This window comes from Oryx dammah, unplaced genomic scaffold (assembly GCF_014754425.2).
Source record: "Oryx dammah isolate SB20612 unplaced genomic scaffold, SCBI_Odam_1.1 HiC_scaffold_11, whole genome shotgun sequence".
NCBI classification, from domain to species: Eukaryota; Metazoa; Chordata; class Mammalia; order Artiodactyla; family Bovidae; genus Oryx; species Oryx dammah.
In genome coordinates, this window is record NW_024070195.1 from 21,180,587 (window position 1) to 21,198,970 (window position 18,384).

The 18,384-nt window shown below is 38.9% G+C and overlaps 1 protein-coding gene and 2 non-coding genes across 3 annotated transcripts in view; all 3 read right to left on the reverse strand.

Annotated features, from left to right (window-relative positions):
• Positions 1–75: 75 nt before the first annotated feature.
• TRNAM-CAU lies at positions 76–147 on the reverse strand. Its single transcript has one exon. It is a non-coding gene; the product is annotated as a tRNA-Met (tRNA).
• A 354-nt stretch (positions 148–501) lies between these two features.
• TRNAG-GCC lies at positions 502–572 on the reverse strand. Its single transcript has one exon. It is a non-coding gene; the product is annotated as a tRNA-Gly (tRNA).
• A 78-nt stretch (positions 573–650) lies between these two features.
• The window catches only part of LOC120870268 (olfactory receptor 2B2-like), a 95,274-nt gene continuing 77,540 nt past the window's right edge, over positions 651–18,384 (reverse strand). Inside the window, exons 2-3 of the mRNA XM_040249891.1 lie at positions 4,975–5,582; positions 651–704 (exon numbers count right to left, since the gene is read on the reverse strand). Coding sequence (XP_040105825.1) covers positions 651–704; positions 4,975–5,582 — 662 coding nt within the window. The remainder of the gene's footprint in view (positions 705–4,974; positions 5,583–18,384) is intronic.

Genomic DNA, 18,384 nt, shown 5'->3' on the forward strand with positions numbered 1-18,384 from the left:
CGCGCGCCCCCCCCGCGCGCGCGCCCCCTCAGGAAAAATACAAAACAGCTCCCCTCAGGGGAAATGCAAAAGAGCTAGCAGAGGATGGTTTCGATCCATCGACCTCTGGGTTATGGGCCCAGCACGCTTCCGCTGCGCCACTCTGCTCACCGTGACGTTAGTTGTTCAAAATAATTCATTTATTACACTTTACGTAAAGGGCTCTTTTTAGAAACTGGAGAAACTTCTTTCAAAGCCCATTCATTAAGTTTACTCATGCTACAAACAAAAGAATGAATCCAAAACAGATTGATTTATATATTCTGAAGGCAGAAAATTGGATGTTTCTGTTAGAACAACCGGTCGCCAACCAGTCTCCCCCTTTCACCTAGCAGAAGTGATTGCGGGTCTTAACGGTTACAAAATATATGAGTAGGTCAAAATTCGAAAATAGAACATTTCCGAACTCAAAACCAGAGCATTTTCAAAATTAGAATGACAAGAAAAAAACGGGAAAACCCTTGCATTGGCCGGGAATCGAACCCGGGCCTCCCGCGTGGCAGGCGAGAATTCTACCACTGAACCACCAATGCTCACGTTATGAAAGCTTGCTCACTTTCTAAATGGCTTTTACTTTTGTTTTTTTAAACTCGCTACATCGAAACTATATATTAGGTTTCGTTTTTTGGTTTTACTGAATAGAACCTTGTAATGTTCCCTCTTCCCTTCTTTTTAGGAAACGCTCCTTTCCACTGCAAGTTAAGAGCGTCCCTCTGCGACACCGGAGGATGGTCTGGGTGTGAGTGACCCAGTCTTCGGCGTGTCCCAGCGGATGGTGGCCCCCGTCCCGGTGGGGGAAACTGTGTGGATGTAAGGAGGAGCTCCATGTCCGGGCGGGTTCTGGAAGGTAGGGGAAGAGGAGAAAGGGGGGACGAGGGCAGGAAGGAAGAAGAAAATGGGGACGAAGGGGAGTTCCAGAAAGAAAAGAATCTGAGAAGAGGAAGGGAAGCGTGTCAGAGCAAAAGGAGGAAGATGGAGAGGAATGAGAGGGATGGGGGAAAGAAAGGAGCCCAAAGGAGAGGCAGTGGGAGTTTTAGGAATTCTGTGGATTTACCTTAGGCTCCGGTTGCTATGGTTATGAAAATGGCACTAGAAACTCCTTCCAGTCAAATAGGGAATAAAAGTCTAATTAAAGAGTGTTTGTGTGTGCAGCTCAGTCATGTCTGACCCTTTGCAACCCCATGAACTGTAGCCCACCAGGCTCCTCTGATTTTCCAAGTAAGAATACTGGAGTGGGTTACCATTTCCTTCTCCGGGGGATCGTCCCAACTCAGGGATCGAACTTGCATCTCCTGCGTCTCCGGCATTGGCAGACTGGTTCTTTACCACCCACCTGGGAAGCCTACTTAAAGTTTAATTTTCCCCAAAATATACAATCGTGACTCTCATTCATACAAGTGTAAAAGTGAACCCCTTTGAAAAGATTTTACCTCTTTAATGAGATAACTGATGAGGTTTTACTACCAGTTAAAAGGAGAATTCAAAGAGTGGATGCCATTTATAGATCAGGAATATTGAAAGTAAAGTCTAAATAAAGTCCAAACTGGCTTTTATACTGCTGAGGATTGGTGAGGAAGGTGGACTTGGGAGGGAAAAAATGTCCCTTCAAGAGACAGAATTAATTTGCATGTCTATAGACAGCAATTGGACCATAAAAAGGCTGAGCCAGGAAGAATTGATGCTTTCAAATTGTGATGCTGGAGAAGACTCCTGAGAGTCCGTTGGACTGCAAGTAGATAAAAACAGTCAATCCTAAAGGAAATCAACCCTGAATACTCAATGGAAGGACCAATGCTAAAGCTGCTGCTCCAATACTTTGGCCACCTGATGCAAAGAGCCAACTCATTGGAGAAGACCCTGATGCTAGGAAAGAGTAAAGGCAAAAGGAGAAGGGGGCAGCAGAGGAAGAGATAGTTAGATAGCATGATGGGCTCAATGCACATGAAACTGAGCTAACTCCAGGAAATAGTGGAAGACAGAAGAGCCTGGCGTGCAGCAGTCCATGGGGTTGCATAAACACCACTTAGCAACTGAACAAGACAGAAATTATTTTTTATTGCTGCCAGTTATCAAAAATTTACAAAATTGTAAAATACCTCTCATTGAATCAGAATCAGATGACACTAAAGGGTGTGCTATCATTTTCCTTTGAGGCATACATTTCCCTGACAGTTCCTTCCTGTTTTAGGAAAATTCTGGGGACTCAGCACAAATAAAAGGACTAAACTCACAAGTTAAACTCTTTAAGAAGCTCTCCATTGCTCAAAGCCATGGGTGCTGGTCTGCTGTTTCTGACTATCTCCTCTTAAAGTCTAGGGTGGGAGATTCTTACCATGTGGGTGCACACATTCCTGTAAGAACTGATGAAAGATCTGTATAAACTCCTTAAAAGCCTGTGCACATACACACATTGAAATTCAGTTTGGGGCTTAGGATGGCTGTCCCTGATTTGTCCGTCTGCTCCTGGAAGAACCCCTTCCAGGGCCTGAAAGGGAACTCTTGTATGACGCTCTGAAATGAATTATCGGAGGAGGCACAGGTGCTGACAAAGCAAGAGACTATTGGGAAGGGGTCTTGTGGGGGAGAGCAGGAGGGTAAGGGAACCCAGGAGAGCTGCTCTGCCAATCTCTGGTTTATGGTGATGGGATTAGTTTCTGGGTTGTCTCTGTCCAATTGTTGTGGAATCCAGAAACACACCTCGAAGGACACACAAGACAGTGGAGTACAGTTGATTATGCCAGTAGGTCCAGGGGGAATCAGTTCCCAACAAGGACCCTGTTTCTGAGAGGCCCAGTTTTATGCCCCCCATTACGTTTGTGACTGGTTACATGTTAGCAGCCTCTTTGTTGTATATGATTTTGGTGCTAGGAGAACAAACAATTAAGGTTAAAGGGGAAAAACAATGATTATACATCAAGGCTGGGTGTCTCCATGGTTAATCTAACAGGGGCAGGCTGACCTCAACTATAATCTCCATTTGTCATCTGTAGGGAAGGAAGCCTCCAGGAGACCTGGTTTTCACTAGCGACAGTTTCCTCACTGTTGGGCAGGGTTCAGGCCCAGTTCACATCCTGTCTTTAAGATGGATGACAGGCTTCAAGATGGAGTCTCTCCTGCTTTCCTCACACTGGCCTCAACACAATCATCTGACTCAGGGTACTTCCTTGTGTCTCACGCATTGCTCAGCCAAGATGGATGCCAGCAAGAAAGATTCTGGGAGGTGGTAGGACACATGGCATCTCCTTTGACCTTTCTGAATACCTCTGGTTGGTGGTGGCTTGTTAATTCTGTGTAAGGCAGTCCTGACCTCCTGTTGTAAAATAACTCCTGCAAACGGTTGCTATGGTGCCTGCAAGGGTGATCAGTTTCAGTCAGTATATCCTCTCATAGTTTCCAAGTGTCTTTTAACCTGGAAGGTCGTCTTCATTAAGTGCCATCCTCTCCATACTTCTCATTTGTTCATTCCTGTCCCTGCCTTCTTCAGAAGCTGCAGCCTCTCCTTTATAAAGGCCTCACTCTGGGGGTTCAGCTTAGATTAGGGGTGGGGGTGGCTGGGAGCTAATGTATAACTAAGTGTAGATCAACCTACATTCCTTAAAATCATGCCAAAGGCCACACATGCCTGCCTTACACCCATATCCACACATTGTATGATTAGGCTGCCCAAGATGGCTGTTCCTTTCCTCTCTGTACCTACATCCCCTGCTCCACCAGTGCCTGCTTCACCTACACCCTACTCACAGAACTGACTTTCCCTCTTAATCATAAATCCTAATCTGTAAGTGCCTATGTACTTGCTCTAGCTCCATCTACTCTGTTGTTTATCAAAGGGGTGGTGAGGGCGGTTCTCCTCAGCTGTTTTCCCTGGCAACAGATAAGCCAACCTGACCTCATTTCCTCCTACGGTAATCTGGGTAAACTGGTAATCTCCCTCGTCCCCTGAGAATGAAAGATACTTTCATGTCCTGCCCTCTGTCTGCCACACACCACTGGGTGTTGCTCCAGGACCCTACTTTAGATATGTAATATTTCCTCTACTTTTCTAAATTCTTGGCCCTGTAATAAAAAGAACAGATTAACAGGAGAAAAACAAATAGTTTGACAACATGTATACCTCCTGTGTACATGGGAAATACTCAGGAAAACTGAGTAACTCTGAAATGACTCAAAACTACCACTTCAAATACCTTCACCAGCTGAAGACGAAAGAAAGGTATTGTGGGAGGGAGGCTAGTTATGGGAGGTTTTCCAGCAAACACAGTTCAGTTCAGTTGCTCAGTTGCGTCTGACTCTTTGCAACCCCATGGACTGCAGCACACCAGGCTTTTCTGTCCATCACCATCTCCTGGAGTTTGCTCAAACTCAGGTCCATTGAGTCGGTGATGCCATCCAACCATCTCATCCTCTGTCGTCCCCTTCTCCTTCTGCCTTCAGTTTTTCCCAGCATCAGGGTCTTTTCCTATGAGTCAGTTCTCACATCAGCTGGCCAAAGTATTGAAGCTTCACCTTCAGCATTAGTCCTTCCAAAGAATATTCGGGACTGATTTCCTTTAGAATTTAGGAGAGGTACAGTCATTAGCAAAAGAAAAGAAAGCGTTATCTTGGACCAGGACACACTTGATTGAGACTTTAAATATTTCAAGCTTACACTATTTTAGAGGATCATAATGCACCAGTTCTCAGAACTTGTGCAATGACTACAGGTAGACAGTAGGAAATAAGTGCAGTTTTTTGTCAGTGACATTTTATTTGAAGAAGGTCATCATAACAGTTCTAAGAGTAGACTAAAGTAACTTGGATGGATTAAATTAAATTAAATTAATTATTGTTAAGTTAAATAATTTAATTTATTAAATTATTAAAATAAGTAAACTTCAAGTTTTAAGAAGGCCTATCATTTGGGTATTCCTGTTTCTTGATTAAGAAAATCCTTGCAATCAGCCTCTTAAATGCTCCCTTTACATCTTTGTTCCTAAGTGTGTATATAAGGGGGTTCAACATGGGTGTGATGATTCCATAGAAAAGGGATACCATCTTTCCCCGGTCCTTGGAGGCAGGGGATGGTGGTTGCAGGTACATGTAGATAGCAGTGCCATAAAAAAGAGACACCACTATCAAATGGGAGCCACATGTTCCAAATGCCTTTCGCCGACCTTCCACTGATTGTATTCTCAACACTGCTTGGACAATAAAAGCATATGATATCAGAATGAGTGTCACAGGTATTAGAAGGAATAGCACACTGATAAAGAATAGTTCAGCTTCATTTGCTGTTGTGTCTACACATGACAACTTGAGCAGAGCAGGGACTTCACAGAGGAAGTGATCCACTTCTTTGTGGCCACAGAGTGGCATCTGCAGGGTCAAGGTGGACTGCAGTACTGAGTTGCTGAAGCCACTAACCCAGGATGCAGCTGCCAGCTGGAGGCAGAGCCTTTGGTGCATGATGATGGAGTAGCGGAGAGGCCGACAAATAGCTACAAACCTATCAAAGGACATGACAGCCAGGAGGAGACATTCAGTGGAACCCAAAGCCAGGGAAATGAAAAGCTGTGCCACACAGCCACCATAACTAATCACCTTCCTGATGCTGCATATGCTTACCAGCATTTGTGGAACTATACTTGTGGTGTAGCAAAGGTCCAAGAGTGAGAGATTGGTAAGAAAAAAATACATAGGGGTATGGAGCTTAGAATCCAGATGGGACACAACAATTATTGCTAGATTGCCCAGGATGGTCAAGATATAGGAAATCAGGAACACCACAAAGAGTGGAAGCTCCAGCCATGGTCGATCTGAGAAACCTAAGAGGACGAACTCTTGGGGGACACTCTCATTGATCCTATTCATGTTAAATGGTCAGCTCTTGGTTCTCTGGAATATAAAAAGTAAGTTAACAAGCACATTTATTTACTGTCAGTTTTAAACATTTTTCTAATAATTTGTATAAACTTATAGAATGATGCTATTAATAATGTGAAAATATATTGACAAAATATACATATTTATCTTTCCAAGTATTTAAAGTGTTTTTATTTTTATTTAAGTATATTAGTAAAATAAATTTCAAAAAAATTAAAGTAACATCAGTTTCCATATTCATAGAATTATTTTATATAAAATATCAAAATTTGATCTTTTGTTATTCTGTAAATTCATTGTTCTCACTTCTTTCTACCCTCGGTACCTTCTATTAGATAGATATAGACACAGTTTCTGCCATTTGAAATCCTTCTGTGAGAGTATGCTAAGTCACTCCAGTCGTGTCCAACTCTTTGCGACCCTATGGATTATAGCCCACCAGGCTCCTCTGTCCTTGGGATTGTCCAGGCAAGGATAGTGGAGTGGGTTCCCATGCCCTCTTCCAGGGGATCTTCCCAATCCATGGCTCGAACCCACATCTCCTGCGTCTCCTTTGGCAGGTGAACTCTTTACCCCTAGTGCCATCTATTTTCTCCCAATGCCAATGAGATTCCCTGTGTAAAAACTGTGTAAATTAAAATTAATTAAAACTGTATAAATCTCAGCCCCTCAAAAAAAAAAAGAACATGTAGAAAGTATCTAATAATGGACACAACTGAGGACATATATTTTTTTTATTTTAGAAGCTCAGAATTCATATGAGATTATTTAATAATCTGGAACTGGACTTAGGCTCATAGGCTACCTTGCCTAATTAGTTACATTATACTGGGAATGTTTCTTATCCTCTGATCTTCAAGTTCTCACTTGTGAAGATAATCGTGCTTTTTCACATTGTCTTGATATGAAACATATACACACATTGCTTAGTCTAGACCCGGGCCCTTAGAAACAAAGCAGTGTGGATGAAAAAAGTTAGTTTCAAGGCCTCTGAGGTTACTCAGAGAGGAATTACTTATGGTTTATAAAACTATAAATTTTCTAAGGTTACCAATGAAACATGGCTCTGCCAGTTGAAAACTCACCTTCCTTTTTCCTCCTTAGCCCCCAAACTATCAACCCTCAAAATAAGGATCCTAGTTACCACCTGCTGTGAAGTAAAATGTGATTTTTCAGTGAAAATTGGCTGGCATAGTGCCTGGTACATAGAAACACGGTTATGTTAGTCCAAGTATGATAGTGATGTGAGAACTCTGAGACACTTTGCCCAGTCGCTTCCGTCATGTCCGACTCTTTGCGATTCCATGGGCTGTAAGCCTGCCAGGCTCCTCTGTCCATAGAATTCTTCAGGCAAGAATACCAGAGTGGCTTGCCATGCCCTCCTCCAGGGGATCTTCCCAACCCTGGGATCAAACCTGCATCTCCTGTGTCTCCTGCATTGCAGGTGGATTGTTTACCTCTGAGCCACACAGAAAGCCCTCCTGAGATGCTTTAAGCAAAAGCTATTCAATGCCCTGAAATTCCTAAAACTGCTGATATGTCAGTTCCACCTGCTAAACGTGTATTCGCCCCGAAGAAATCTTAACAGGACACTCTAAATTATTTTATTATTTTATCAATATCAGAATATAAATTTTTCATGATTATTCAGGTTCATTTGAATGTTAGCAACGTGTATTTTAATTTTGTTCTTATTCTCAGACTACTGCTGCTGCTGCTGCTAAGTCGCTTCAGTCGTGTCCGACTCTGTGCGACCCCATAGACGGCAGCCCACTGGACTCCCCCATCCCTGAGATTCTCTAGGCAAGAATATTGGAGTGGGTTGCCATTTCCTTCTCCAATGCATGAAAGTGAAAAGCGAAAATGAAGTCGCTCAGTCGTGTCCGACTCTTAGCGACCCCATGGACTGCAGGTTCCTCTGTCCATAGGATTTTCCAGGCAAGAGTACTGAAGTGGGGTGCCATTGCCTTCTCCATCTCGGACTACTAGTCCCCTAAAAATTGCCTTGCTCTCATTTGACAAAAACTTTGAGAAACATAGTCGATATAGACATAAAATGATGTTCAAATGTATCTCTAAATGAAAAAAAATAGTTACTTTTGTAACATTTGTATAGCCTGATTCTATCAATTTTAAAAATAGTATTTTATACATACATACATAAAGATACTAATACAGAAATTAAATATTACCTTGAAGAATACAGAAGTGTCACTCCTAAGAAATGGGGATGGTGGAGAGTAAGCAGAATTATTTATAAATTTACCTGTTTTTTGTTCTAATTTTTAAAAAGCCCATATTACTCTTTTAACATTAAAAAAAAAAATCCTCACTTAAAATTCCACAGGCAGAAGAGTCTGGTGGGCTACAGTCCATGGGGCCACAAAAATTCTGACACAACTGAGGGACTGAGCGCACGCGCACACACACACACACACACACACACACTAATTTACTCACTGTATTTTACTCTCAGACCAGCATTGCTTTAGTTTAGTACTTTGGTCCCCATTAGGGTGCAGATCTTTGCAAGAAAATTAATTTTTTAAACTCTTCATGTTTTTTAAAAATTATGTCTGAATCTGCAAGGATTTTTTTTCTAAGGGATGGATTGTGTGGGGGCATTTTGTATTCTCTTGGCAAAAAAAAAATGTCGCCAAGGAATGGAGGAATCAGGTAAAACAGGATAAACAGCATCAGTAGAGAGATTTCACACAATCCATAATTTCCTTGAGCTACACAAGTGTTGAACAGATCCCCTCTAGTCCGTGTAACTGGGGTGAATGACACTCCCCAGTTTACCCAGGACTGCTGAGTTGTCTCCTACTGCAGTTTGGTAATAGAGCCACTTTCATTCTCAATATTCCTGTTTGGATAAGGTGTAGCATCTCTTTAAATGTAATATTGAAGAGTGACACAATTCTTATATTATTGCTCAGGAGGTATCTCATCATGGGGGACATTGCATGTATTTTCTCCTCTCACATGGGCAATGTCCTTTCCTGACTGATCCTAGATAAGATGTTACTTCCTGAAACTCAGTCAAGGAAGTCCTCGCTATGGAAGATTACAGAAGAGGGAATCAGTTAATTTATTTAATCAACTGACCCCTCTCCCTCTGAGATTCACTACATACAAACATGATAAACTGTTTCTGCATCAATATGATATATTAGTTCACATATCTTGTCATATGTAATATCCTCTCATGTTCTGTAATGAGGGCACAGTAAGGGGGAAAATATTTATCACTCCAGCACAAAGCACTGGAGCAGAATAAGATATAAAGATGATGGAGCCAGAAAGTAATGAGGAGAGAAAACAGGAGGTTTCAGAGCATTGAATTCTTGTATTCTGCTTTACTCTTTTTGTTGTTGTTGTTCATTCACCCGTCTTTCAAGCACACAGTAACCTCAAATATTTATCCCTTTTGAAAGTATATCTTTAGACTAAGTAGTTGTGGTATTATTTTTGCATTTTAGAAGTTTTAAGTAATTTGAATTCTGATTCATATCCCCAGTGTTAGGACTGAAGTGTTTATTAACAAAACAAAAGAACAAAAACCTAGGAAGTCCTTATTTGCTTCTCTGAAATTATATCAGACAGGCTCCTGAGTATTACCTGTGGACATCTCTCTAATTGCTTGCAATTGTGGCTATTTCCTGAAAGGCCACTGAGAAGATTCCTCTGCTTTTGAGTAAACATACATTACCAGAATCTCAAGATACTGTTTATCTCATTTTGAGTAGCATTCAAGAAGGCAGCAGAAGAAAACACTTGAATTATGAGAGATATCTAGGAGATTAGAAAGGGAGTATAATAGGGTTAATACAGATGTTACTGGAAGTTGATAGGAGAGAAGTTTAGAAAGCTGCTGATGAAATATTAATAAATTTTATCTGTGATGTATTAATCTTATACTTATCATCTCTCTACTGAATTCTCTTATCCCATATCTGACTTTGAACATTCAAAAAGGTAAAATTCAACAGAGTCTTGAAGCATCATTTTAAGCTACACTATGGAAGGAGCCTTGAGACAATAGAAGTAACAAGAATTTTAGTCCCCAAATAGCCAGGTATATAATTGAGCAAGTTATTAAATAGCTTTGGATATCAGTTACCTTCAGTAAGACTATGGGCATGGTATTTTCCTTTTAGCACAAAAACTGTTTACTGTTACATATTCTCAAATTATTTCATATCCCTATGAGGTAGGCTTCTAAATACCACATAGATACCATATTCTTGCAGGAGTAAAAAGATGAATGTGCTTATGTTAGTCAAAGTATGATAGTGATGTGGGAACTCAAAGCACTTTGTCCAGTCGCTTTAGTCCTGTCTGACTTTTTGCCACCCATGGACTGTATCCCACCAGGCTCCTTTGTCCATGGGGATTCTTCAGGCAAGTATATTGGAGTGGGTTGCCATGCCCTCCTCCAGGGGATCTTCCCAACCCAGGTCTCCATTATTTACTGTCTGAGCCACCAGAGAAGCCCAAAAAGATGAATGATAGGAGTAATTTTTCACATGGCTAATACATTGTAAATTGGCTCATCAATACGAGGAAGTTTGTCAAAATTTTTTTCCATTTTATTAAATATTAAATTTTCAGGCAGAAACTGAATTTATATTTTTAGAGAAATTACTTTCCTCAGGTCCTGGAGCTAGTAAATAACGGACTAAAGATTAGAACCTAAAGCTGACCTGCTCTAAAGTTCTTATTTCCCATAGATTTTACAGATATGTTCAAAATATATTTGTATAAAAAACATATGAACATATTTGTACATAACATATAATATAATTTGTATGTACATATGTACTTTATACTTAAAATATATAATGATATAAAATATAAACTATATCACATATATAAAACATATGCTTACACATAATATATAAAAAAGTTTTTAGAAGCTGAAGCTGGATAAAATCAGATTTTTCCTAACAGAGAAGTTGTTGGTCTTTGCTGAGATCTGAAATATAAACAGTCCATGAAATGCATGCTTAGAATACTCAAATTTTAATGTCATTTTATTTAGAAATTTTTGAAATATATTCTACTGACCTCCATCTTAAACATTGGTGATAGATCAATTTTATGTCCACGAAGACTTGAGTTTGAAATAGAGCTAATTTAAAGTGCACAGATAAACTGTCATCTTCATATGCTATTTAGTTGTATAACTGATTTGATGAAATTCATTCAGCTTCTTTTAGTTATACTAAAAATGTAGCAAGTCATGATGTCTCCATTCAGAGTTAACTGGAAGATAAGAATGAAGTATTACAGATGATCTGAATGGTGTTCTGGCATCACTTGTAATTAGAGCACCAACTGCTATTTTCAGATTTTTTTTTTCCAACTAGTTTTTCAAAATGGATGATCAATATTGGTATTTGCTTTGGTCTCTGGCAGAAATCTCAAACACTGAATTGCAAAAGTCTTCCCCCATAGTTTATAGCAATTAACAGCATACCCAGTGGGAAGGAGGAGAGCTTTATGGAGATACATTCCTCTTTCATTTTTGATTTGCTCAGCAAACCCTTTCTCCAGGGACTGAATCCTCAACTTTGTCTAAGACAAAATGACAATGGGGACTAAAATATCTTTCAAAGACAGTTTGGACTTTCTGCTATTGAATTGGAATTCATTTTCCAGTCTAAAGCGACTTACTTATTTCTCTCAGGAAGAAATTTTTATTCTGTGTGTAAATTTGCTGAGAACCCATCTGAGGTTATGCTACCAAACCTTTGATTTGTGTATCAGAAAATAGACCTCAATTTATTTTATCTTAAGAGAAATGCTTAACTTAGTTTGTAACACATTTTACATTTTACATAAAGCAGTTTTAAAGAATTTATGTAGAACCAATATATTCTATATTTTTGATAGAGTTTTAAAATTTCCAGGTTTAGTAACCAAGTTCTTCTTCAACTCATGATTATATAGATTGTCTTGTAAGGTTTAAATATTTTATATTATAGTATTTATTCTGGCCAAAATATTATATTTTTATTTTAATTATTCAAGTTCTTTTCAATTTCTTTTCCAGATGAGTAGATTTAGAAGACATATATTCATAATGCAGAAAAAAGATTATGATTTTCACAAACATGGGGAAAACCCACAAATATTCCAATAGGAAAGCAATTATATGAATAGACAATTTGTTGTTGTTGTTCAGTCACCAAGTTGTGCCCAACTCTTTGCGATTTAGAATATCAAATCCAAATAAACAAGACATATAAGAAAGTGTGGCCAAATTCTCAGAGAAAGAGATATTAAAATGGTGATGATAAAACTCTTCATATTCACCAGACTGGAAGCAAAAGAAGAATTGAATTTTATTGCCAATGAGAATGAAGGAAAAGTTCTACTCACAGATTACTGGTGGAAATTCAAAGTGTCACAAGTTTTCCTGGGGAAAATATGGTAATGGTTTCTAAAAACTACATAAACTCTCAATCTAGTGCTGTAATTTGCAGGAATCATTCCCCTAAAAAGGACAAATGAACAATAATGTTTAATGCAGAAATGTTTTAATGACCAATGACGAAGAAAAATACAGGGTCCTTTGATAAGAAATTTACTAGATAATTAATATATTCACAGAATGGAAAGTGTTCATTCATCTGAAACAAGGAATTATAGCACTAACACATGTCTTGGAGATGTTTTCTTGAGCTTTTGCTGAATGAGGAAATCAAAAATGCTGAAACAAATACATAACATGGTCCTACTTTTATAAAACAATAATTTAAGACACTGAAGTGTGATTTTACTATGCTTTGTGTGTCTGTATGAGATTACATGAGAAAATATCTATTTTTTTTTAAGAATAAGAATGACTAATTCTTAATATTATTATGTAATTAACAATAGCTTGAATAATCTGGAAAGGGGCAGAGGGTAATATCTAGAGGAAGATGAGGCATGAAGTAAAGCTAGAAAAGAAACAAACTGAGACTTTGTGTATATTTAAGTCTTTTAAATTAATGACATTGGTTACTTCTCTACATAAGAGTAGGAATAAGGTTGAGGATGGTTAGGGGACAAATTGAACTAGGGTATGAATTGTATTTATAGTTGTTGTTTTTTTTTAACAGATTGCATTTCAGTGGAAAAAAAATCACAATTTAAGAAGAAAGTAAAGAAAGGACTAAAGAAAATATGAATAAAGGTAAATACCTATTCTGCAGAACGGACCAAGTATATACAAACTGAAATTGTTTCAGAATTCTTTAAATTTAGAAAGTATCAAGTAATGCACACTTATCCAAGATCTTGGAAATAGGGAAGGCTCTATTGAGGTTATCATCATTATCCAGACACCAGTGCTGAGTGCTTTGAAAGGATTGTTTCACTAGGTCCTCATAAGTGCCCTGTGAGACAGTCATCCATTATTTCCAAAGATATATAGATATAGAAATAGAGGCTTAGACTGGTTAAAATAAAATGTGTTAGGGAATTGGTTACATAAGTGGAAGTCCAACTTCTATTCTTTTTTTTTTTAATCTCTGGCACTGCTACCAAAGAGTTATATGCCTCCCTTCTTACTGTAAGTAAAAGCGGGATCCGGCTGCTCCAATACTCAAAAACCCAATAAGGAGGCCAGGTGGTGGAAAGGAAAGTTTGTTTTATTTTAGATATTGGCAACCAGTGCAGGGCAAGGAGTGGGCAGACTCCTGTCCAAAGGCCAATTTCCACCACAGACAATCAGTAGGCAAGAACTTCTATAGGCTGAGAAAGGGCCTACATGCAGAAAGAGCACAACCTCTTGGAATGGGTCATCAGTGGTCTGACCAGAATCATCATGACTTTTAAAAATACCATTAATCTTCAACTCCAGGGTATGTTTGTTTCCATTTCTTGAGGAATTGTGGCAGCTTCTGTCATGGCTACGACATGCAGTGAACTCTCCAGCTGGTGGGAGTTTCAGTATCTATAAGACAGCTCTCAGGATATGGTTCAGAATATTGTCTATAGCCCTTAAGAAGGAACTAAAGGTCTTTGACTATACTTAATGACTAAACCATTACTTGGGTCTCCTTTGTTTTCCTTCCTTTCTGTGTGTTCTCACTTCTCTGAATAAATTTATTCTTTGGCTGAAGTTTTTCCACAGACAAAAGGCAGGCAGAGGACATAGTAGACAAAGAGCATAGAGTCCTGCTCCGTTTCATTACCACCAAGACTCATTTTTAAGAGATCAGTTCAATTAGTGTAGCTCTCTTCTTTTGCTTGGAAAGAAGCTCTAGAAGAAGGTTATTTGGTATGTTACTCTTTGACTATCTGACTTTTTAAAAAATGGGAAATATATTGCGTATTGGAACAAAAGCCTGCAATGGTAAGGTAGGCAGGGAACGAAAGTCTGTAGTAGAAAGGTAAGCATTGCTGTGTTTTCTGTAAGAGAAATGTTGCAAAAGGCTGGAGATAATGGCTTACCTAGGAGGAAATGGGGGTAGAGATACATTCAAACTCTACTAAAGTTTAAAATAAATTTTTAGGGTCTTTTTTGGTGGTCCAGCGGTTTAAACTGTTTCTAAGGCAGAGGGCAAAAGTTTGATGCCTGGTCAGGCAACTAAGATCCTGCATGCTACATGACACAGCTAAAAGATGAATAAATAAAATGAAATTTTAGCATTAGAGTCCCAAAAGTGTGGTAGTATTCCAAGAAATAAAAGGAAATGCTGACGCTTGCTCCAAATGACAGTCATCACAGCGATTTCCTTGACTAAACGCATTTGGCCAAAAGTGAAAGTGAAATCGCTCGATCTTGTCTTACTCTTTGCGACCCCAATGGACTGTAGCCTACCAGGCTCCTCCGTCTATGGGATTTTCCAGACAAGAATACTGGAGTGGGTTGCCATTTCCTTCTCCAAAAAAGACACATATTAGTATACATCTTCTTTATCCATTCATTTGTTGATGAACACTTAGATTGCTTCCATATCTTGGCTATTGTAAATAATGCTGCTATAAACACTGGAATTCATGTATCTTTTCCAGTTAGTGTTTTGATTTTCTTCAGATATTAGCATATATATATAAATATATGAATAAAATTCAGCATAAAAAAGAATGAAATTCTGCTGTTCACAACAATGTCAACAGACTTAGACAGTATTATGCTTCTGGATTAATCATATACTCTAAACTTTAACTCCTCAGTACCAATTCAATTGATCTCTCAATCTTTTGAGAGATTTTGACATAGTTTTAAAATTTCCCTCCCTACATAAAGGTTTGTCAAATACTTTTAGGGGAAAATTACTTTGTAGTTCAGGCTGTCAATTCATTTTTGTCACTTTGCTGTACACGAACAACAAATTTCTGAGTTTTTCTCCCTCTATTCTCTTCTAATGGTCCTTTACCAGCTTCTTATTTGCATACAGAATCAGTAACTTCAGGGAAAAAGCAACTTCAGCTCACTTTTTCACAAGTTCTTCACTATTGAACATTAATTGAATCAATATTTTTTATCTTTGTTGTTCCTGTGGCTCCCTGGTATTTTAACACAAATGATTTTCTTTTTTATTATGCCTTTTCTAGTTCTTGAAGACTTCTGAAAGCAATTCTATCTTGCCTGAAAACAGAATTCTTGATGCTGATTTGAGCTAAGTTTATAGTTAACAGCACAGATTTTGCTGATGTGGGTGGCTTCATGGGCAATGTCAGAGGTGGATTTGCCATGAAACTGATTGAGCTTAATGTTCAGACCATCAATTCTGTGGGCCCCTTCTAAGACTCTGGGAAGGAAGGATCCTACAATGTGTTCACATAAATACATGTGTTTGAAAAAATTGTAAAAACAAAAAACAAACCAAGACAAAAAACATATCCATAATTAGTTAAACCACTAACTCCATTTCCCCCATCATAATTCTCATGTCAACTGGTAATAAAGTAGCTGTACAAATTTTGTCAACTGACTAAGAGAAAGTTGTTTTAGAGATATAGTTATGAAGTTCACAGTCATTTTCTACATGTAGGTTAGTCACTGTTAGCCCTTCTGGTATAGGAATGCTCTGATTCTAATGGCTTTTAAGAATGCTCTGATTTCTGACTCTGCTGACTTACCAGGACCATGATATAAGGTACAGGGCCAGGATATAGAGATGTCTGATGATGCCAATCACCTGAAGTATGTGGACTGTGGATAGTTATTACACAGCTGTTCAAGTCTTTAAATGGATACATAATCATTGTAAGGATTCTGACTAATGAAGGAATATATTTTCAGGCAATTAAAAGAGAATTCAGAACAAAAATGAATACAAACAACTTTTTCAAAAAGTTGGTATTGCTCATGTGAAACTTGAAAGACTCTTTTGCAATGTTCAAATAAACTGAGTGATGTGGTATGCAACCAATACAGTGAAATCTCTGGAGGCAGTAGCAGCTTAGAACTCAGCCCTACCTGCTGTCTTTACTCAACCCCTCACCCTCACCCCTCTAAGGCATGCATAGCCCTCCCTGTACCATCTTTGGAAAGGAATGACCAACTGAGGAAAATAGAAAGTAGAAAACCTTAAGTTAGTGCTCCAAAGGGTAACTAATAAAAATTCCCAATATTCCTCAAAATTCAGAAAGGAGTATGTCAAGGCTGTATATTTTCAGCTTACTTAATGCAGGACACATCATGAAAAATGCTGGGTTTGATGAATCACAGGATGGAATCAAGATTGCCAGGAGAAACATCTACAACCTCAGATATGCAGACGGTATCACTTTAATGGCAGAAAGGAAAGACAAATTAAAGAGCCTCTTGATGACAGTGAAAGAGGAGAATGAAAAAACTGGCTTAAAACTCAGCATTCAAAAAACTAAATTCTCGGCATCTGGTGCTATCACTTCATGACAAATAGAAGGGGACAATGTGGAAACAGTGTCAGATTTCGTTTTGTTGGGCTCCAAAATCACTGCAGATAGTGGCTGCAGCCATGAAATTAAAAGACATTTGCTCCTTGGAAGAGTAGCTATGACAAACCTAGATATTATATTAAAAAGCAGAGACATCACTTCACTGACAAAGGTCCATATAGTCAAAGCTATGGTTTCTCCAGTAGTCATGTATGGATGTGAGAGTTGGAATATAAATAAGGCTGAGTGCCGAAGAATTAATGCTTTTGAACTGTGGTGCTGGAGAAGACTCTTGAGAGTTCTTTGGACAGCAAGAAGATCTAGCCTGTCCATCTTAAAGGAAATCAACCCTGAATACTCACTGGAAGGACTGGTGCTGAAGCTGAAGTTCCAATACTTTGGCCACCTGATGCAAAGAGCTGACTCATTGGGAAAGACCCTGATGCTGGGAAAGTTTGAGGGCAAGAGGAGAAGGAGGTGACAGAGGATGAGATGGTTGGATGGCATCACTGACTCAAGGGACATGAGTTTGAGCAAATTCCTTGAGATAGTGAAGGACAGAGAAGACTGGCATGCTGTAGTTCATGGAGTTGCAAAGAGTCGGACATGACTTACTGACTGAACAACAACAAAAATAATACTAAAATAATAAAGACTTAGTTAAAATATTCTTCCTGGAAAACTCTCTTATTCCTCGTTGTTATATTTGGCTATACTTTTGATAACTTACAGTGAACGATGTCAAATTTGTGATCTCTGAAGAAGATTTAGCTTCAGGACCAGGGACCAGGCTTGATCACTCAAGAACTTTTGTGTAGCAGAGTTTTATTAAAGTGAAAAATGGACAGAGAAAACTTCTGACATAGACATCAGAAGGTGGACAGAGAGTGCCCCACTTGCTAGTCTTTTCAAGGCCTTATATATTTTTATCAGACCCATTCCCACAACATAAATCTTAAATTAACAAGATTAGAGCTAACAGTAGAAAGGTCTCACCAGACCCACTCCCACAACATACATTTTAAATGACAAGATTAGTTAGAATGTTCTCAAGAAGGAGAAACATGTCCTCAAGCAGGATACATTGTTGTTATATCATATCATATCATATCATATCATATCATATCATATCATTGGTACTGAATTTAAGGAAAAGCATATCTTTGAGAAAGATGAGTTGTTTTGTTGTGCAATCATCAGCTCTGTCCTTTCCTCCTCCTTGAGAATTCCAGATCCCTCTTTCCTCTTCCGGGACCCCAGACTTTTCTTATCAACCTACCTAGGAATTGCCTCTCACTTCCATTTTGGACAATACAAGTACAACACAAGTGCTTTTGAAGGCTTCATCCTGGTGGGCTTCTCTGATCGTCCCCACCTAGAGCTGATCCTCTTTGTGGTTGTCCTCACTTTTTATCTGCTGACTCTTCTTGGCAACATGGCCATCATCTTGCTTTCAGTTGTGGATTCCCGGCTGCACACACCCATGTATTTCTTTTTGGCCAACCTCTCATTCCTAGATGTGTGCTTCACCACAAGTTCCATCCCTCAGATGCTCTACAACCTTCAGGGTGCAGACAAAACCATCAGTTATCTGGGCTGTGCCATCCAGCTCTACTT